We start from the raw sequence: 22,797 nt of genomic DNA, 5'->3' as shown, positions 1-22,797 counted from the left end.
CACAAATAATTCAGCTACATAAAAGGAATTTTCCCTTCTTCTGTTACATGCTCACACACGTAAATTCACACATATGACACAAAGTACATTACTGCACTATTCCTCTTAAGAGATCGTTGTCGTTTTTTGTGATTACAGGTATATAGAGTACATTAGCTGTTGCAGAATATTAATTATACAATACAATATTATCCTCCCATTGTCTAAACAGTATACAAAGGCTAAGGCTCCAGTACAGTATAATATATTGAGAATAACTTCCTGCATCTCAGTACAAAAAAAAACTGTGTGTTATCTATTTGTTATTTAACAAGGAAAAAATTTTGTTTTATTTCACAAAAGTGTTTTCAAGTTTCAGTTATTCCCTTTAACAACATAGGTTGTGCTGTGCAGAACTGCATATACCATTGCAATAATATTAATAAATATAAAGTGCATAATACAGAGTATACGGTCTTTTGTAACTAAAACCAGCATTTACCACTGTTAATAAAAAAAGTTATTCAATGCCTTTCAGTTTGTTTGATTTTTTAGCAGCTTTCTTAGTGGTGGCAGTGTGCCTATCTAACTCTACAGACTCTCTATAACTTTTTTCTTGTGTTTCTTTGCTGTCTTCCTCTGAGGTAATAGTGGGATACATACAGTTGCCTTTCACAGTGAGGTGATCTGAACTTTCCTTGCTTCTCGTCTCCTCATCCAAAACTTCTTCCATAGAGCCAGGCTGTGATTCTATGGATGACTTAGTCATTTGCCGTGCCAAGCCATTATCAGCTGATTCCTCCCCACAGTCAGTATGTTTTATTAGTCCTTCTTGTTTTGATGTTTCCTCATTCTCCTCATCTTCAGCAGCATCCTCTGCAATATCTGATAGTTTTGCATGACTTTCAGTCTCTTTCTTTTCCACTGGACTGTGTGCAATAGCTTGCTTCCTCTCTATAGTGACAGAATCATCTTCATCATCATTTTCAGCAGTGTCATACTTATAATGACCATCTGTTTCTGAATCTTCAACATCAGCCTCAGCTCCATCTTCAGAGACTGTGGATATTTTGACTATAGCATCAAATGATGCCATTGTTGTTTCATCAGTTTGGTCATCTTCCTGCACTGACCAAACTGGAGGATGCACAGCAGTCATCTTCACTTCTTCCTTTTCTTCATCTGTATCGACATCTGGTTCAGTTTCATCCTCAGCTTCATCTCCTCCTTCAGCAGATTCACCAACATTTACTAAATGGCCATTTAAATAATCTCTCATATCATCTTTTTCTGATGTCCCTGAGTGCTCCTTGTCTTGACTATCACTCATCAACTCTGAGCTTTCTTCTGCTTTTGTGTTATCTGTGTGCTCTTCTTTACTTTCTTCAATGCTTGCTTGTTCATCAATGCTGTGTACAACAACATCACCTTCATTTTTAAGTGGTGCATCATCATCAGCTTCATCATCTGCTTTTAATTCAGTTACTTCATCATGAACATCAGTATTTTCAATACTAGAATTAACAACAGGATCATCTGTTTGATGTTGATCCTTACCTGCTATCCCAGCCTCCTTTCTTGCGTCTTCCTCTCCTTCAGAAGTGTCACTTTTATCCATTTCTCCATTGTCTGTTCCCTCCATGTCACCAGCTTTTTTTTCATTTTCTACACTTTCATTATCAGCTGTCTCTTCATATGTTTGTGTTTCTGTTTTAGCTATTTCTCCATCTTCTGCTGTTTCATCTTCAGAAGTCTTATCATGTGTGGCTGTTCCTTCATCAGCTGTCTCTTCATCTTCTGCTGTTCCATCATCAGCTGTCTCTCCATCTTCTGCTGTTCCATCATCAGCTGTCTCTCCATCTTCTGTTGTTCCATCATCAGCTGTCCCTCCATCTTCTGCTGTTCCATCATCAGCTGTCTCTCCATCTCCTGCTGTTCCATCATCAGCTGCCCCTCTATCTTCTGTTGTTCCATCATCAGCTGTCTCTCCATCTTCTGTTGTTCCATCATTAGCTGTCTCTCCATCTTCTGCTGTTCCGTCATCAGCTGTCTCCCCACCTTCTACTGTTTTGTCATCAGCTGTCTCTTCATCTTCTGCTGTTCCTTCATCAGCTGCCCCTCCATCTTCTGCTATTCCATCATCAGCTGTTCCTCCATCTTCTCCTGTTGCATCATCAGCTGTCTCTCCATCTTCTCCTGTTGCATCATCAGCTATCTCTCCATTTTCTCCTGTTGCATCATCAGCTGCTCCTCCATCTTCTCCTGTTCCATCATCAGCTGCCCCTCCATCTTCTCCTGTTGCATCATCAGCTGTCTCTCCATCTTCTCCTGTTCCATCATCAACTGCCCCTCCATCCTCTCCTGTAGGATCATCAGCTGCCCCTCCATCTTCTCCTGTTGCATCATCAGCGCTCTCTCCATCTTCTCCTGTTGCATCATCAGCTGTCTCTCCATCTTCTCCTGTTGCGTCATCAGCTGCCCCTCCATCTTCTTCTGTTGCATCATCAGCTGTCCCTCCATCTTCTCCTGTTGCTTCATCAGCTGTTTCTCCATCTTCTCCTGTTGCATCATCAGCTGCCCCTCCATCTTCTTCTGTTGCATCATCAGCTGTCCCTCCATCTTCTCCTGTTGCATCATCAGCTGTCTCTCCATTTTCTCCTGTTGCATCATCAGCTGTCTCTCCATCTTCTCCTGTTGCATCATCAGCTGTCTCTCCATCTTCTCCTGTTGCATCATCAGCTGTCTCTCCATCTTCTCCTGTTGCATCATCAGCTGTCTCTCCATTTTCTCCTGTTGCATCATCAGCTGTCTCTCCATCTTCTCCTGTTCCATTATCAGCTGCCCCTCCATCTTCTCCTGTTGCATCATCAGCTGCCCCTCCATCTTCTCCTGTTGCATCATCAGCTGTCTCTCCATTTTCTCCTGTTGCATCATCAGCTGTCTCTCCATCTTCTCCTGTTGCATCATCAGCTGTCTCTCCATCTTCTCCTGTTGCATCATCAGCTGTCTCTCCATTTTCTCCTGTTGCATCATCAGCTGTCTCTCCATCTTCTCCTGTTCCATTATCAGCTGTCTCTCCATCTTCTCCTGTTGCATCATCAGCTGCCCCTCCATCTTCTCCTGTTCCATCATCAGCTGCCCCTCCATCTTCTCCTGTTGCATCATCAGCTGTCTCCCCACCTTCTACTGTTTCGTCATCAGCTGGCTCTTCATCTTCTGCTGTTCCATCATCAGCTGTCTCTCCATCTTCTGCTGTTTCTTCATCAGCTACACCTCCATCTTCTTCTGTTCCATTATCAGCTGTCTCTCCATCTTCTCCTGTTGCATCATCAGCTGTCTCTCCATCTTCTCCTATTGCATCATCAGTTGTCTCTCCATCTTCTCCTGTTGTATCATCAGCTGTCTCTCCATCTTCTACTGTTCCGTCAACAGCTGTCTCTCCATCTTCTGCTTTTCCATCATGAGCCGTTTCTACATCTTTGGAGGTTTCAGCTTCATTTCTTTCTTCCTCTGCCATTTGATTGCCACCCATTTCTTCGTCTTCTGCTTCTTCATGACCTGTCTCGTCATCCGCTGTTCCCTCATCAGCTGCTTCTCCATTTTCTGCTGTCTCTCCATCCTCTCCAATTTCAGCTCCTGAAGCCTCTTCATCTTCAACTGTTCCTTCATCAACTGTGTCTCTATTGTCTGCTGTTTTAGCTTCACTTGTGTCTTCATTTTCTGCTGCTTCATCATCGCCTGTCTCTTTGTCTACTATTCCATCATCTGTGATTTCTCCATCTTCTGCTGTCTCTTCATCCTCTTCGGTTTCATTATTATCATTCTTTTCATCTCCTCCTGTTTCATCAGCCCTCTCTTCATCTTCTGCAATATCAGCTTTAGAAGTCTTTCCATCCTGTGCTGTTTCATCATCATCTGTCTCATCATCTTCTGGTGTTTCCTCCCCATCTTCTGCTTTTTCCTCTTCAGCTACTTCTCCATCAGGTGTCTCTCCATCTTTGGGTGTTTCTTCATCTGTTGTCTCTCCATCCTCTACTCTTCTTACTTCAGCTTCTTCATCATCTTCTGCTGTTTCATTATTAGCTGTCTCTTCATCCATACTTGTTCCATCATCAGCAGTCTCACTGTCTACTGTCATGTTATTGGTCTCTCCGTTTTCTGCTATTTCAGCTTTAGGTGCCTCTTCACCTTCTGCTGTTTCATCATTAGTTGTCTCTCCATCTTCTTGTGTTTTAACTTCAGCTGTCTCCTCAAAAAGACTGTCTTCTTCCTCTTCTGCTGTTTCAGCTTTATCTGTCTGTGTGTCTTCTGCTGTTTCATCAGCCATTTCTTCTTCTTCTGCTGTTTCTAATTTATTTGTCTCTCCATCATTAACTGTCTCTCCATCTTTTGCTATTTCTGTGAACTCATCATCAGTTGCTTCTCTGTCTTCTGCAGTTTCACTAATCTTTTCCTCATCCACTATTCCACCCTCAACTGTTTCCTCTCCTGTTGTTTCCTCCTTAGTGGTTTCTTTTCCTTCAACTGACTCATCTCCATCTGTTTCTTCACAATGTGTAATATCCTGTTTCTTTGGCTCTACAGTGTCCTCTTCTTCCCCTAATCCTTCTTTCAGAAACTCTTTTTCCTCTGCCGCTTCATACTCAGCTTCCTCTTCATCATCTGCTGTTTCAGCATTGATAGTTTCTACAGTATCGATTTCAACTGCTGTTTCCCCATCATGTTCTGCTGCCAAATCTCCTTCAGGTGTCTCATTTTTCTCCAAAGTTTCATCATCTGTATGCTCATCTGTTATCTGATCAAGTGTTTCACTTTCTTTTGTAGGTTGAAATTCAGCACTTTTTGGTTCTGAAGTCTCATCTTCTCCTATTTCAACTTTGTCTGCTTCTTCAGTCTCTTCTCCCTCTGCTTCACCTTCTTCAGACTCTTTTCCTTTTGTCAATTCATCAACTTCCTCTACATCCTCTGCTACTTCAGCTTCATCAGCCTCTACTGTTTCCTCACCTTCTGATCCCCCTTCAGTGATTTCCTCTTCTTCTGAAGTTTCTGCTTCAATTGTACATTTATCAATTTCTATTTCACATTCAGTTGCTTCTTCATTTATGTCTATTTTTTTAGTTTCAGTGTCCACTACTTCATATGACTCTGCACAATCAGTGATCACATTTTCAGGCAGACCTTCAGCTTCTTTGTTTAGCTCATCATTTCCAGTCTCTTCAGTAATATGTTCTTTGTTACATGTGGGAGGTTCTCTTTTCAGCTGCAGAATTTTTCTTAAATCAAATTCCATCATTGCTGGAGCAGAATTTAAAACCTCCACAGGTAACACAGGCTTTGATCCCATTTTCTTTTTCATGCATGTGTCACATGGGCAGTATTCATCATCACTGCGTTGATCACTAAAATCAGTCCCTGTCGCTGTATAATCATCATCACTTTTGGCTGCTGGATCTATGGACTGGTTGAGCATTACTTTCAGACGTCTGCGCCTTTGTTCTGTTTGAATAGTTGACTCACGTGACATGGCTTCTTTTGGTGGTTTAGGTTTTCCTGCACGACCCTGAATTTTCCTGAGTTCTCTGTCTATGCTTGATTGTATCCTCTTATGGACTTCGTCCCTTAATTCACATATCATGCCATCGAGCTGTTCATTGTCATCTAAGTTCCAGCGTACTTTGAATTCAGCCATTGCATTGACATAATGTGTCATGAACTGCTTTTCTAGTTTATTCAGCAGATTTAACACCCAGACAGGATCAGGATCTTGAGAAATTCTTTTTGTTAATGGAGCTCTCTGCACTGATGGAGGAGTGCCTGAACTTGTTTCTTCTTGATGCTCATTTCCAGCACTCTTGTTTGATGAAAGGGGAGTTTCAAGTGGCTCTCGTGGACTATCATTGCTCCTTATTGTATCATCTGAGGCTGGAATGTTATTATCTTCAATTCTTTCTTCCACAGTACCCTCAGTCTCAGGGGTCCACTGGACTCGACTTGCAATGTCTGGGGTTGCTGGATCAGATTTTGTTTCTACCACCTCTAAAGCCATTTCTGTTTCTATTTCATCAACCTCTTGTACCTTTGTCAGTGTCTCAGGGCCCTCACCTTCTGTATTGGTTTGGGATTTCTGAGCCTGGGTGCTATCATTTACACTGCTTTTCCCAGAGCCAGTTGAGCCGCTGCTTACGTCTACTCCTGAGGATGACTTGGCCTTTAGTTCATCATCCACAGATTGCTGCTCACTGGATTTACTTTTCTGCGTCACTGTCACCCTGTCCGATGGGTCACAGAGCCAAAGGGTCTGGAGCATGTTCATGAGGTCCTTGTATTTTTCAGCTTTACCATTTACATCATTGGGATCGAAATGAATTAACTGGAGATTTACGAGGCAGTCTAAAAGTCCTCTTGCTGAGGTGCTGAGTTTTTGTCCATATACAGTAGAAACCTCTGGTAAACTGTTGCATCTGTCAAGTTTGGGACTCAGTAAAATTCTCATAACCTGGACAGAAGAATGAAAACTTTTTGGGACTTCATCATTTTCAGGACAAGATTGGTTCTTTTTCAGGTCTTTGTCAGTCATGTTTTTCACCTCTTCTTTGTCATTATTATCCATTTCTTCAGTTGCCATTTGAGCTTCTTTTTCAATTTGAGGCTCATGCACTGCCACGTCAACATCTCCTTCACTTTCATTCTCTTTTTCATTTTGTGTCGGCTCTCCTAATCTGTTTATTGTCTCTAGTTCTTTACAATTTTCATTGAATTCATCCCCAACCTCATATAAAGCACTGTCCAGTGGAATTTTATTCAGCCATTCATTCACTACCTCAGTTGGAGAAGTATTGGGTAAGTTAGATGGGGCTAACTCAGAGATCTCATCATTTACCTTCTGTTGTGAAGAGCTGCTGCCTTTTCTGTTTCTGCATTTACTGCTTTTTTCACTTGTTTTGTCACTGACATCCCTACCATAATCAGTAACATCCAGTGGGCCATTACAGGTCCTATCAGATATATTTGTCCTGCCAGATACATCTGCTGTATTCAAATTGTTGGAATTTTCATTTAATAGATCTGGAGCTGAAACAGACTGAGACAACACGCTATCATTAGATCCTCCTAGGAGAATGACAGGCTTTTTTGATCTGTTTGGAGATTTCAGAGGACTGGGACTGAGTCGGTTCTCTGAGGTTGCACACAGGTCTGCTGATCGAGGCCTTGATGGCTCTTTCTCATCTTCTTTAGTGGGTCTGTTGCTTGAATTATTTGTTCTTTTTGCTTGTATATTTGCATTTTTACTTTTAGAATTACTCTTACTCTTTTGTCCTTTTACTTCCAAATGAGATGATGCATTGGACATATTGCTTTTTGGTCTGTCAGACACTGATGAGGATTTTATATCTTTGGAGTGAGAAGCACTGGAGACTTTACTGGATGACCGTTCCTCTTTAGTTGAGTATTTCTGCTCCACTGAACTATTAGTGTTAATGCTGGTATCAGATTTACTTTCCATATCGTTCTTTGTTGCAGATGTATTGCTTGTCACCTCATCATCAATACCACATTCAGTATCTGATATTGGTTGGGCAGAGTTGCTATGAGTGCATTTAGACTTCTTGGATTTGTTTGAGACATTTGTCCCTGCTGACACTGAACTTTGAGGTCTCTCATCTGGTTTTAGCCGACTTGCGACATCTATCATTTTTGAGGAGCCCTTGCAACAATCATCACTTTCTGATTTCACAGGTGGAACAGAGGTCATTGAAACCACTGACACACTATGTTCCTCTTCAGTATTATCAGCATCATATTCTTCTACAATCCCAATAGAAACAGAAGCACTTGCTGGAGTTAAATCTATTTCAGAATTGCTGCCGACTGAACTGGTTTTAGACTTTGCAGATTTTTTAGACAAAGCACTGGCAGACCTCTCCTCATTGTCAGCTTCATTTGTAGATGTTTCTGTTGGAGGCTGTGGTTTATTTGAGCCATCACAGACGCATTTAACAGAGCTTGGTGCCTTCGAATGGTCTGACAAAGCACTTTTCACTCTCTTGTCACCAATTTCTGCCCTTTCAGGGTTACTACCATTTTCCTTCTCTTCTTCAACTTTGAACTTTTTTGACTTTGTGGAGATACTTGACTTAGCCGAGAGCTCACTTGTAGCTCGATTGAACTCTTCCTCTATCTGAATACCACCCCCAGCCTGAATCATTGATGCTCCAGATTTTTTACACTTTGCAGAAGAGTTAGATTTGGCAGATGCAGGACTTACTGATCTTTCTACATGCAGCTCATCTTCATTTTCGTTTTTAAATATTGCAGAAGTGTTTGAATGAATTGATAGGACACTAGGATTCCTGTCATTATTCTCTTTTTGTGCAGATTTATCAACTGTCTTCTGTGAATTTTGTGATTTTTTAGATTTTACAGATCCTTTTGACGTTACACTAGCAGTGCTCTGATTCAGATCTTGAGATTCAGTGGTCTGCTCAACAGCCAAAGCTGGACTCTTTGATATAGATGATCTGGAGGACACATTAGATTTAGGAGACATGGGACTTGGTGCTCTTTTTTCTGTCTTCATATTCTCTTTAGTCTCTTCAGATAAAGCAGAGGCAATGTTTGCAGAATTGTCTGTTTGGATGGAAATATTCAATTTTTCATGTTTGGTAGAGGTGCCAGATTTAATTGAAAGATTACTTGGAGTTCTTTCCTCTAAATGCTCTTCCTGTTTTGACCTACCCGATGTGACTGAACTGCTAGATTTAGCAGACATTGCGCTTGGGGATCTCTCAACTGTTTCCTCATCTTTTGTTTTAAAACTCATGCCTGAACCTCTAGATGTCTTGGATCTTATAGAGGTATTTGATTTTGCTGACAGTACACTTGGAGTTCTTGTTGCAGTCTGATCTATATCTGCAGAATCCTTGGGCACAATTTCTGAGGATTCAGACATTTTAGACTTTGCAGATATGTTTGATTTGAGTGATGCTGCACTTGAAGCTCTTTTGCTCTTTGCTTCATCCTCTTCCTCAGGATCTTCAGGCCCGGTTTCTGAGTTTTTAGTTCTTGTAGAAACATTAGATCTTGCTGACAAAGAACATGGAGATGTTGCACTTGCACCCTTGTCCTCTTTTCCTTCTTCATCTATGTTTTCAGTTTTCTGAAGTGCTTCTTCTGAAGCTTCTGAAATCTTGGATTTTGTAGAAACATATGACTTAGCTGATGTTGTGCTTTGAGATCTCTCTTCTATATCATGCTCTCTCTCTACAGGCTCACAAATCACTATATCTAAAACCTTTGATTTGTTAGATGTAGTTGAAACAGTGGATTTACAAGACATGGCACTCAGTGTCCTTTCTTCCTTATCTTCATCAGCAACGTCTTGTCCAGGAGCCTCTGACGCATTTGATATTCTAGATCTTCCAGAAGCATTGGTTCTTATTGACACTGCACTGTGTGATCTTTCATCGGTATGACATGTTGCATCCACATTTTCACACTGTGCATCAGAAACTGTTGGTTTCTTAGATTTCACAGAGGTATTGGACTTTGCAGATACAGCACTTGCTGGTCTCTCTTCAAGATGCTCATTTACCTCTGCTGGTGAATCAGTTTTTGCTTCAGCAGTTTTGGATTTTTCAGAAACACTGGATTTGGCAGACATTGCACTTGAGGGTTTTCCCACCTTTTCCCTTTTATTTGTTTTCCCAAGTTTTGTAGCAGCATTTTGTGAAACAGTTGGCTTAGATAGTACCAATGTGTTTGATTTAGCTGATTTTGTACTTTGACCTCTCTCCTCTATGTGATGTTCCGCATCTGTAGGCTCACAGGTTGAAACTTTTGAACTGTTAGATCTTATTGAAATATCGGATTTAGAAGACAAACCACTTGGTGCTCTTTCCCCGTCACCTTTGTCTAAATGTTCAGGTTTTTCTGAAGTAAGATCTGACACTTTTGATTTGTTAGACTTCACAGATACATCAGATTTTGTTGACAAAGCACTTGTCACTCTCTCCACCTTCTCTTCATCACTTCCGTTTTTTGAAGTCACAGAGTGATTTGATTTTTCAGGCATAGCATTTGAATCTTTCTGTTCTGCAAAAATGCTTGTTTCACTTGTTTCAACAATAGAAATGTTTGACTTTTTAGACCTTCCTGAAATGTTAGATTTAGCTGACATTGCGCTTGATGCACGTTGCTCTGTTTGTTCGTCTATGTCAGCATCATTAGAGTCATCCTGTGCTAATTCTGAGCCCTTAGATTGCACTGATTTTTCAGAGACATTGGATTTTGATGTCATAGCACTTGGAGACCGTTCCGCTGTATCATCACAATCATTGTTCATGATTTCCGAAACTTTTGATTTTGTAGACTTTTCTGAAGTGTAAGATTTAACCGACAGTGTGCTTAGGGGTCGTTCTTCGGTTTGACTCTCTAATCCTGCACATTCTTCAGTGGTCAAAACAGAAATTTTTGACTTTTTGGATTTTGTAGAAACATTAGATATAGAGGACATTGCACTTTTAGATCGTTCTGCAGCTTCTTCATCAGCAATATCAGCAACACATTCTGATATTCTTGACTTGTTTGTTTTTGTAGAGGTGTTTGATTTTGTAGACAGAGCACTGGGAGCTCGTTCTTCTGACTTGTCTTCAAAGTCTGCTGATTCATCTGCTGCAGTCTTTGAACTTTTAGACTTCTTAGATCTTTCAGACACATGGGATTTAGAAGATAGAACACTAGGAGGTCTGTCTTGTAGTTTCTCTGTCTCTTCCTCAGTGTTTTTACACTTTGAGACTGTCTTTTTGTATTTCTCTGATCTTAAAGATGCAGCTGACTTAGAAGACATAGCACTTGATGCTCTTTTCTCTAAATCTTCCTCCATTCCATCTGCTTCTTCAGGGGCTATTGATGAAACTTTAGATTTATTTGACTTTGCAGATGCATTTGACTTGATAGACCTTGCACTTGGAGCTCGTTCCTCTGACGCCTCTCCTCCTGCTTCACTGTTATGTGAGTCCACCTCTGAAAGAATGATTGGTGTTCTAGAATGTTCCTCTGAATCTTCACAAGTCACTGCAGGAACCGCTTCTGAAATGTTGGAAATATTTGATCTCTCAGACGTATTTGATTTAGTAGACATGGCACTCGGTACACGCTCCTCTAACCCTCTGTCACCTGTTTCCACAGTGTCTGCAGCTGTTCCCTGTGATATCTTTGATTTTTTTGATGTTGCTGATACATTGGACTTGGTTGATGTAGTGCTTGGTACCCTTTCTTGTGTCTCCATCGTTTGGTGTTTTACAGAAGATACTTCTGAAAAATTAGATTTCTTTGAATGTGCAGAGACATTACACTTGACAGACATTTTACTAGGAGATCTGTCCTCTATTTGGTTATCCTCTTCTTTCAAATCAGAGAACTCTGGTTCTGATATTCTAGATGAATTGGATCGAACAGATACTGTTGACATTGCACTTGGAACTCTCTCTGCTATTTCGTCTTCTACCTCAATAAATTCATCAGCTGCCACTTCTGAAACTCTTGATCGTCTTGATTTTGTAGAGGTGTTAGACATGGCACTTTGGTTTCTTTGTTCTATCTGTAGTTCAGCTTCCTTTGTTTCATTTGGTGCTACTTCTGAGAGTTTGGACTGTCTTGATCTTGCAGAGATGTTTGAATTAGATGACATGGCACTTGTTGTTCTCTCCTCAGTGTTGTCTTTGACATCAGTGTGTTCTTCTTCAGCTACAACATTAACATTGGATTTACTTGATTTAATGGACATGGCACTTGATGATCGTTCCTTTTGGTTTGTCTCTGCAGGTCCTGCTGTATTATCTTCAGTATCATTATCTGGTTTTGATATCATTGACGTTGAGCTTAGAGCTCTCTCTTCATCTTGAATATCAGTTTCATTTAGGACATTCTCCTCTGGTTGATTGTTTGTATTTGATATATTGCTTTCAGTTGCCTGTTTTTCTACAGGCACGACCACATCTTTCGATTTCTGATATTTTCTGGATCTTGATTTCACGGAGCAACCTGAACCTTTACTTGGTGGCCTAGGTGATAAGTGATGTTTTGGAGATATAGGTGACTTACAGGATGTGACAGAATGTGGGCTTAAAGCCACATCTCTGGTTTCTTCATCTTCATCTTGATTCTTACTCTGGGATGCTCTTGAGTAACTTGGAGGAAGATCTGTTTCCTCTTCATCCTGATCCTCTTTTAGGGATGCCAAAACTTGTGAGGAATTGCTTTCAACAGAAACAGGTCTCTCTCCTTCGTGGACAATCTCGGTAATTTGGACACTCGCATGATCTTTTTGTACATCTTTAAGAGGAACAGAGGATTCACCCTCAGTTTTTTTCTCATTGTTGATTAATACCTGGCTACTCTCCCCTTTTTCATATTTCTCTTCAGTGTAAGCCTTCTTTGCAGACACTGAACATAATTCACTGCGACTGCAGCAACGACTGATGGTGCAGTATTCAACTGTGGTTTCACCTTCCTCCCCAACAGTCTGCTGAATGCAAGTTGCCTTTTCTACTACTTGCTCTGTATATTCCTCACTAGACATAGTGTGCACGCTATCAACTGATGCCTTTTTGCATACAATTTTGTGTGAGGATGTGCTCGAACTAGATGATCTGATGTGTTGCACAGGTCCTTGTTCACCAGGGACTGGATTTTTCCAGATATCATACTCTTGGCAGTAAGTACAACAGTGCTGGCAGTGAGGTTCCTCCAAATGCTTTTGGTGAAGTTTGGCATTATCAACATCACCAGCAGAAAGGGACTCTGCCTCGGAGCAACTCTCACTGTTGCTGTGTTGGAGGTAGTAGTCATCATTGTATTCCATGAAGGATTCATTAACTGAGCCTGATGACTTCTTAATCTCTGTGGACCAGTGCAGTGTCTCATCATTTAACAGTCGAAATCGCACTTTCATCTCCATTGACAAGCTACCATCCTTATTGACAAGTACTCGCTTTTCAATGTCATCATCCATCATACTTTCTCTTGTTTGAGAATAAGAACCTGTTTGACCTGGCGGAACAGAGTTAAGAACATGTGGAAATGACTTTTCCGATGACATGCTGAGTCGGGCTGACTTGTCATTTGAGTGTGATCTTGGATGGATGATGCTTTTCTTGGTTTCAAGTCCAAAGTTGACTATAAATGTGACACACAAATAAGAACATTCATATAAGTATAGGGCTTTATGTGATTTGCATTGTGATTCTATAGCTCTAGAAATTATTAAAGATTAAGGAATCTGGTTCTTAGTCGTAATAGCAACTATCTATGATCATCAGCTATTACATGTAGCATGTAATGAGTACAACCACAATTCCAATGAAGTTGGGACATTGTGTAAAACATAAATGAAAACAGAATACAATGATTTTCGAATCCTTTTCAACCTTTATTCAATTAAATATTTAATGTTCAAATGGATAAACTTTATTGTTTTTGCAAATATTCACTCATTTTGAATTTGATGCCTGCAACACATTCCAAAGAAGTTGGGACAGGGGCACGTTTACAACTGTGTTACCTCACCTTTCCTTTTAACAACACTCAATAAGCGTTTCAGAACTGAGGACACTAATTGTTGAAGCTTTGTAGGTGGAATTCTTTCCCATTCTTGCTTGATGTACAACTTCAGTTGATCAACAGTCCAGGGTCTCCATTGTCGTATTTTGCGCTTCATAATGCGCCACACATTTTCAATGGGAGACGGGTCTGGACTGCAGGCAAGCCAGTCTAGTACCCGCACTCTTTTACTACGAAGCCACGCTGTTGTAACGCGTGCAGAATGTGGTTTGGCATTGTCTTGTTGAAATAAGCAGGGACGTCCCTGAAAAAGACGTTGCTTTGATGGCAGCATATGTTGCTCCAAAACCTGTATGTACCTTTCAGCTTTAATGGTGCCTTCACAGATGTGCAAGTTACCCATGCCATGGGCACTAACACACCCCCACACCATCAGAGATGCTGGCTTTTGAACTTTGCGCTGATAACAATCCGGACAGCCCTTTTCCTCTTTGGCCCGGAGGACACGACATCCATGATTTCCAAAAACAATTTGAAATGTGGACTCGTCAGACCACAGGACACTTTTCCACTTTGCGTCAGTCCATCTCAGATGAGCTCGGGCCCAGAGAAGGTGACGGTGTTTCTGGGTGTTGTTGATGTATGTCTTTCGGTTTGCATGGCAGAGTTTTAACTTGCACTTGTAGATGGAGCGGAACTGTGTTCACTGACAATGTTTTTCTGAAGTGTTCCTGAGCCCATGTGGTAATATCCGTTACAGAACGATGATGGTTTTTAATGCAGTGCCGCCTGAGGGTTTGAAGGTCACAGGCATTCAATGTTGGTTTTCTGCCTTGCCGCTTACTTGCAGAGATTTCTCCAGATTCTCTGAACCTTTTGATGATATTATGGACTGTAGATGATGAAATCCCTAAATTCCTTGCAATTGCATGTTGAGAAACATTATTCTCAACAATGTTGTTCACAAAGTAGTGAACCTCGCCCCCAGGAATGCTTGTGAAAGACTGAGCCTTTCAGGGATGCTTCCTTTATACCCAATCATGACACTCACCTGTTTCCAATTAACCTGTTTACCTGTGGAATGTTCCAAACAGGTGTTTTTGAGCATTCATCAACTTTCTCAGTCTTTTGTTGCCCCTGTCCCAACTTCTTTGGAACGGGTTGCAGGCATCAAATTCAAAACGGGTGAATATTTGCAAAAAACTATAAAGTTTATCCGTTTGAACATTACATATCTTGTCTTTGTAGTGTATTCAATTGAATATAGATTGAAAAGGAATTGCAAATCATCGTATTCTGTTTTTATTTATGTTTTACACAATGTCCTAACTTCATTGGAATTGGGGTTGTATATCTGTGCATGACTGTGAGAAACTTTAGAAGTTTTTATAATGACTGAATCAAGAGTTCCCTAAACTACTCAAAGGCATTCTAAGAACATGTTGCTGTAATTCTATTTAATGGTAAATATTAATGAAATAAGGGTGGCTATTTTAACAATTTAACAATTTTTACAATTTAGAAATAAAAGAAATTAGTAGCATACCACTTTTACATCCTTGTTCCTCATTGCAAGCACTGGAGCGTGACTTTAAGACAAGCTTTGGAAGTTTATCATCAGAATTTTTCCGGAAGCTGTTCAATAACAGTGGGTGGAAAGGTTCACGGCCCACACAAACCAAGATACTGGGGCACTGTAGGAGACTCTGAATGCTGTCAATCTGAAGCAAAGTACAGAATATTTGATGTTATAAACAGAGATATGGAAGACTGTTGAATTCACACAAATTTTCAGTGTTAATGCTGCAAAGAAAAGTAGAGAAAGTTGAACTCTTTTGAGGAAGTACAGTGTTCTGGATTAAAGCCATACAAATTGAAAGGTTAATGGTGTCAGGAAGTGCAAGCATCTGTGCTATTAATTTTCCCACACTGACTATAAATGCTTTAAACAGAAGTCTAATATCATTGGTGATATTTATATCAGTATACTGATATGATAAATTAGCATGGTATATATTGTTAGCATATCAGAAAATTCCAAAAATACACATTATGCATAAAGTAAGATAAGTTCATGTTACTTTTCTGATGTGGGCATCAGTTTGTATACTCATAGATTAAATATAGTATGTACATGTACCTCAGTATAACTCCCTGTGAGGCACAGTTAGAAAAACTATTACATTTTTACTGTGATGCTCTGCTGATCCACTGAGACTAAAAGGTTCAACAAGCAATGTTTCACAGAAACAAAGTAGTATGTAAGGTTTGTATTGTATGTGTTTTTTAAATAATATAAAACAATAACATTAAATAATAGCTGACATGCTTTCTGGTTTCACACTTGAAGAAGATTAATAAGGGTAATAAACTTAAGATCTGATTCGTCCCTTAATAGCGCCTGAAACATTTTGACACAACGCCTAGGTGCCTTCTCAGGAGTTACGCGTCACAGGCAACATGCTCAAGGAAGGATTGGGATTGAAAAAAGTCCCATGCTATTTTTGCATGCTATTGACAACATGCATAATTCCATGGGTAATGCAGTGCACCACTTGCCAATTGCATCACAGTGTGTGCAAGTCTGGAGGCAATAAAGGTGTGACATATAAGTACAGACATATCAGAAATAACATTTCGCTCTTTAGCGAATTGTAGTTGTAGTCTGCCTAATGTCAAATATGCTTGCAATTCTTTGAAAGTTCTCTTTTTCTGGAAGTTTCAATGTTATTAATGGGAACTGTTAAAGATATGAGTCTAAGCATCTCCAACTATGTATTTTCAAGCCATTGACCTGTTTCTGTTGGTTCAAAATAGCTCTGATTTGAGTAAGATTAATAGTTATTCCCAGGGTGCTGGAACATCACTACAATGTAAAAGTACCGGTGAAGGAATATCCTGATTGCTTCCTACTAGAACAATGTAGGAGGAAGTCACTCAAGGAGATAGTAGGGTTGATGAAACATAGAGCAGAAAAAAACAGACTGAAGTCTAACATAGAGGGGAACCTTCAGGGCCTTCTAGGCCTTCAAAACTGGCCTAAAGATTTCTGGGAACTTAAAATTTACATTTCTATCATTTTAGTATTTTTAATTAATAGAATCATCATGCTTCTATTTAAACACTGCAAGTTTTGTAGTACTTGTATTACGTTCAGTTTTGGCTGGAAACAGAAATGGTAAAAATCTTTTTCTCCGTGGTATTTTGGTAGATACAGCCATGGTTAAGAGCTCAGGACCTGAACTGCCTTACACATCAAATTCTTAGATTAACTGCCAAGATAATTAGGATGTGGCAGAGGAATCAACCAATTATGTTCTGATTTTCAAGTGGTGGAACATATTTTAAAAGAAAATAAAAGAAAACAGTTGGAAAATAGTGACAGCATCTCTGTGCTAGGGCTTTTTACTGAATCACTGTAAAAATGCAATATACAAGGTAGAATATATGTTAATGTTTGTTATAAGCTTCCAATAAAATATGGAATTTCTTTTGCAAGCTTAAATAACTATTTAATCTTGAACAGCCAAAATATGTTCTTGTGCACCACTATCAGCGGAAATGTCTTCTTTGAAAAGTGTATCAGACTGAATTTTATATGATGTTAATAAGCCATTTTTCACAAAATTTTACTTTTACATTTGAAATACTGTAAAATTTACGTTCTCCGTATACCTTAACCATCTGAATAGCACTGCAACACCTTCACTGTAATATTTTGATCAGGAAGGTTAAAATACAAAACATATAAAACATAATAACATATACAAGTAGTAGATAATATACTATTTTATGAACCTGGTTATATAACCTAAAATATTAGCAGTACAATTGAACAACAGAGTAGTGACAAAGCTCTGTATCTCGGACACCACATGTTTTGCTGACTGTTCCACTTGATTCTGTTGTATCTCTTGTTCTTTTAGAAGTTCAACTTTTTAACTGCTGACAACAAAGTCTTAGCTCTAACCCTTGTACGACGTGCTGCAGTACTGTCCTTATGGCATTCCCAGTGGCATCTCTGTATCAGTCAGGTCCCCATGGAGGGGTGTGTGCTGCCTTACAGCATGTTTTCTCTGGAAAGTACATGCCTGTGGCAGTGCTAAAAGGATGTGCCTGCTCCAGACCCACAGAGGCCAGCAGTGCAAAGCAAAATGAGCAAGGCCTGGTCAGTTTAGTTCTGATGAGCAGGAAAGTCCTGGATCAGCTCCAGACATGTGCAAAGCCAAGAAACCTTGCCCATTTAAAGGGGAAGTATTTTTTCCTATATGCCCCTCACTAATGGAGTTGATGTCTCTGTTAGCACACATTATTATTGTGTGTGAATTGACAACCGCTTGTCTTTATTTTCTGGTTTCTTGATAAATTTCACTCGTATTTACAGCTTGTGGTGCTTAGCCCCAACAAGACTATTTATTTTATTATAACTTTATATAAAAATAAGTTTGTTTGCAGTAATTATTTATGTCCTTTATAAATATTCTTTCTAAATACTGGGCAATGATTTTATCAACTGAGTATTTTTTATTTTTTCTATTTTTTGAGGTAACAGAGAATTACGAGACATTAGTGAACAACCACTACACATACATATGCTAATTTTCTGTCACATTCTAAGATGTGTACTTACAAATTGCTCATGTCGCAGTTTGTTCAAAATTTTTGAAAATGTTTATGTGAACTAGAAAGAAAATGTTTTTTTTCCAGATTTCACCACAAGGGGCCTCTGTTTTACAATGGGATACCTTTTACCTCAGTCCTGTTTGGATGTCTGTGTGAAATAGCTGTTTATTTTCTACTGTAGACCCCAAAATGTGATTTAAAGAAAAACAAATATCTCACTCAACTTCAAATGATAAAAACCTCTTTTTGACAAATGTTACTGTTGGCTTTTTTTCTGAAATAGTGAGGAAGCTCATTTAATTAACAGCTTTCATTCAAGGCTGAATGAAGTGGTTGTCTGAGTTACAGTAGCCTTTCTGTTAGCTTTCTGTTATCTATTTTTTTTTTTACAATATGTTATATTCATAAAATGTGCATCTATAGAGGATACGTACTTATTTAACATATTTGACCAGGGGTACCCAAACTTTTGCTTACGGCTGTAGCTATACTGATTTATGTCACATTGTGTACACAGACATAAAATATATCACTTCACATGGAACATGAGCATCACTCACCAGAAAAGTACTATGCTGTAATAATCACATTATCCTTTGTGGGAGTAGTGTGACTTACTTAAATATGAATACATTTTCTCCTCGGTCTTACATTGCAGAGTATGCTAGATCATTAGTCCATTAACTGTGTGAGAAACTGTTTAGAAGTTTAACTGTTAAGGGAAGAAATCAATATAAAGGGATTATGATTACCAGAGGACTGTATCACAGCAAATAAAAAACAAAACTGGATAAACTGCTGTTGTTTCACCTTGCGGCCTTCCAGTGTGAACAGCTTCCTGATGAGACACTGCATAAGGTCAGATACATCATCCAAAAAGACTCCAAGGCTGCGCACAGTCCTGCGGTGGAGCACAATGGTCCTCTGAATGGATGGATCACTATTCTTCACAAGCACAATTCTCTTGGAGTGCCTGTGGTGGTGGTGGTGGTGGTGCTGTTCAAGTGTCGCACCCTCAGCAGGCTCTCCATCTGGTCTTGTGGGCCTCCTGAGTGAATGCTGATGCTGGTGGGTTTGGGGCTGGTACCATGGAGTAGACTGAGTCCCTGAGGCCTCTGAGGTCGATGGCTTGGCCTGCTGGTGGTCTGCACACAGGTAGCATCCATGATCTTCCAGCGGCTCCAAGCGAGTCGAGTTATGAGAGCTTTTCTGAGGCGTAGCAAAGCGATGCCCAATAGGAAAAGACGGTTTCTGAGGGTAGTTGTCCACAATGGCATCAAAGCACTGAAAGCTGCGTTTATGAGAGGCCATTTTGCCTAGTGGCTGGTGTCAGCCCAGAAGCAGAAAGGAATCACATCAGAACAGGGAGATAGTTCTTAATTTCCTCCTGCACTTCTTGGCAGTCCAGTTGCTCATTCTCTTCTCCTTCATTCTGTGTTGAAAAACAGAATAGCACAATGAGCCGGGAGCTGTGATAGATTGTTTTAAATGATTGTGTGTTAGTGGCTCTGAGGCCATTTTTGTGGCTAACGATTTCTGATGTCTCAGTGGAACGAAGAATGAATGAATACAATAGATAATGCAAGGAAAGAAATAATAAAATATATGTCTTTCTTGTGCTTTGGGAAACACCACTTTAACAGTGGTGGACAAAGTGCACAGATCCTGTACTGGAGTGAAAGTACAGAAACCTTTAGTAAAATATTACTCAAGTTAAAGTGCTCTATTTATATTTTTAAAGTACAAAATTAAAGTACAAATTACTTGCTTTTGCATGTAATTATGCATCAAAAGTACTGTAAAATACCCCAACAATCTATGATTTCATCACTTTTGTGTTTAGTTTGGGAAAGTGTTCAATTCCCATCCAGATTTCTGGGATATCAAGTGTGTGATTTAAAAATACCCCACCACAGCATTTTCTTTAATTCTGAATGTTTGTCAGATTTGCCTGGGCCTAATTACAGTTGCTAGCCTATAACCACTTTAGTTTATAGTGGAGGGATTTAGCAAAAGGTGCACTATGATTGGTTTGATTTATTTGTGACACATATTCTTTCATGTATTATGGAAAGTATTTTACAGAAAGTAGTTAGAAAAAAAGTAGGATACCTTTCTGTGAAATGTACTGAAGTGAAAAAGGATACATGAAAACGTACTGAAGTATAGTCATGAAGTACACCTACCCTTTTACTCTCAACCACTTACTTTTAAACATTTGGAAATTGTCTGTTTCTTGCAATACTAGAAAGACTAGTGAGATTAAACGTTTGGACAGAGTTTCTTTAATCTCTGATTACATTTCAGTTCAGACCTGTTCTCTAAATGGTCCAGAATATAGCACTTTTAAATTCTATTTGAGGTAATCCAAAGAGAGAAAGGAGAAAACGTGTATTGTTTTGTGTATGCTTTACTTGACGATGTGAAAGATCATTACGGGCTGCCCACTTTACAAAAAAGCTGGAAAAAAAAAAGTTTTAATAGTCTTACTACACTCACATGTGAGTCTATCAAAATATGCTAGAGCGGCACATTTTTTCTACATGTTTAAACACTTTGAAATAAGTCAATAAAAGATCTAACCATCTAAATTTGAAATTATTACGCAGTTTTTTTCTCAGTCCAACACATATTTAAGGTGATAGATGTATTTTCCCAAACCCATGGCTAGAACCCAACAAAAAATATTACTAAAGCAAATGCCATTTGAAAATGAATTAATTTAGGTCATATGGAAAGAGAAAAGCTTTACATGACACTTGGTTTTTAAGCTGCAGCCAGTCACATGCAGACAAGTATCAAAGACTCAAAATAACAGGGGATAAAAAGAGCAGACATCGAGCTTTGTCTGACTTAAAGAGCTTATCTTCAGCGTAAAGGAAAAAAATGGCTGTGTACAGGTACTAGGTTGAAGGTTCAGGAAAAACAAGCTGGCTTAGGTTACAATGGACAGGGAAATTTAAGTCAGCCAAAAAATATCTAGAAAATAAAAATATGCATATATAAGGATAATAAGTATACCATCAAAGTCAACAACTAACAGATTCCTGCCAGTGGCTTGACCAACAGGTGGCCTTTCAGATGCTCAGGGGTAAAATGGACAATAAATATTGATGAAATATTAACAGAATGCTGTTTGAATTAATGCACTTTCGGATTGTTCAATAAGTATAAATCCTCAGTCCTATGCTTAACGATTTCTTATTGCTCATATTTTCATTACATTTCCTTACATAATTTTCTCAGATTTCTCCATGTGCACATTCAGCCTAGGACAAGTCTTTCTCATTGATTTACAGAACACCCTCAAAACATAAACATAGACATTAATGAAATATGTAGTGATGATGTGCAAACACATAAATTGATGTGCAAATAAATCTGACAGGCTGTACAGTTTTCCTTCTTACTTTCCACTGTAGACATATCTTTTTTGACAGCTTGCAATCATAGAAAGTGAAAAAAAAAAGCCACGAAATCAGTGACTATGCTAAGTAACCTTCAAACAGAGATTTCCAGATTATCTAATTTTGCCTCCAGGTGGATTCGCAGGGTGAATTGAGGAAACTGAAAAACCACATCCTTTTCCCTGGCAAGGTTGAAGACATCGCATTCACTTTCAATTATCTACAGGCCTGTTCTGATTTCTGCTTTTGAAGTGAGCAATGACATCGAGTAGTGTCAACAAAAAACACAACTCATAAGAAAGCTATTATTTTTCCAAAAACAACAACAGTGATGTCAATAGTCTGTGAGCAGTGAGTTGTATAAGTAACAGATGCTAAACTTAAGTCAGTTGCTGTCTTGAAGCTTTGTGCAGAGCATAGTTCAAAATGGATATACTGTGATATATGTTATACTAGGTGCTTTGAAAAACATTGGGTCTTAAATGCCAATGAAATTTAAACACTATATTTTTCTCAAGATAAAATTTGTGCTTACACTAAGCATATATTTTTATCAGTAGTCATAGAATCTCAATAAGCATGCTTTCCAAAACTAAAAATGTTTTTAGAAAAAATCACTGCAGTTTCCACTGTTCCAGGAGACATTTCAGAGGAGAAATCAAAAAGACCTCAAATAATTGCTCATTTTGTGATATAGGAGTTCACAAATTTGAAATGAACAAAACAAAAATCCAAAATAAAATACTCACCAAGAATGTCTGTCAAGAATCATAGGATTTCAGGTGGTGAAAGAAATCAGAGAAACCATCCATGAAGGTGGAATGGCTCCTGCAGACTGGCTCCACATTGACTGAGTTAGGAGTAAGTAGAGCTGCAGCAAAGTGCTAGTTCAAAAGCCCTCCTCCAACTGAGGGCCTACCTGCTAATCGGGGCCTTGGGAGGCTAAGGATAGACTGGAAAGCCTCACTAATCACCCTGATTGTATCAAAATCTGTTGAGGCTTTACACACGTGACAAGACCATTGCATAAAGAGGAGACAAAATTAACATACAGGTCCTATATAAAAACTGCAAATCCTGAGACCTCAGATACTGAGAACCAGTGCCAGACAAACATAAGTGGTTGTTATTATAAACAACCACTATAAATTCTGTAAGGGATTTGAGGTTGATTTGACACCACAATGAGCGTGAAGTTAAAATTTGGGACGGGAAGTTTGATTCCAGT

At 39.2% G+C, this 22,797-nt stretch overlaps 1 protein-coding gene across 1 annotated transcript; it reads right to left on the bottom strand.

The window, feature by feature from the left end:
• Positions 1–189: 189 nt before the first annotated feature.
• Positions 190–22,416, bottom strand: LOC108435008 (RP1 like 1). Its single transcript, XM_037538116.1, has 4 exons — positions 22,319–22,416; positions 18,973–19,594; positions 15,086–15,260; positions 190–13,155 (listed from the first exon to the last, which is right to left on the bottom strand). Exons 2-4 carry the CDS (start codon positions 19,471–19,473, stop codon positions 500–502), a joined length of 13,332 nt encoding a protein of 4,443 aa, XP_037394013.1. The 5' UTR covers positions 19,474–19,594; positions 22,319–22,416; the 3' UTR covers positions 190–499.
• Positions 22,417–22,797: the final 381 nt, after the last annotated feature.

This window comes from Pygocentrus nattereri, chromosome 4, assembly GCF_015220715.1.
Source record: "Pygocentrus nattereri isolate fPygNat1 chromosome 4, fPygNat1.pri, whole genome shotgun sequence".
In the NCBI taxonomy this organism is placed as follows: domain Eukaryota; kingdom Metazoa; phylum Chordata; class Actinopteri; order Characiformes; family Serrasalmidae; genus Pygocentrus; species Pygocentrus nattereri.
The sequence above is the reverse complement of the archived record's forward strand: the minus strand, read 5'-3'. Positions and strand labels throughout refer to the sequence as shown.

Excerpts from the sequence above, each read along its gene's own strand:
- LOC108435008 (XM_037538116.1), bottom strand. The coding sequence starts at position 19,473 with ATGGCCTCTCATAAACGCAGCTTTCAGTGCTTTGATGCCATTGTGGAC. Across the intron at positions 15,261-18,972 it reads TCACACTGGAAGGCCGCAAG|ATTGACAGCATTCAGAGTCT; the intron begins GTGAAACAACAG and ends ACTTTGCTTCAG. Across the intron at positions 13,156-15,085 it reads GGAACAAGGATGTAAAAGTG|TCAACTTTGGACTTGAAACC; the intron begins GTATGCTACTAA and ends TCACATTTATAG.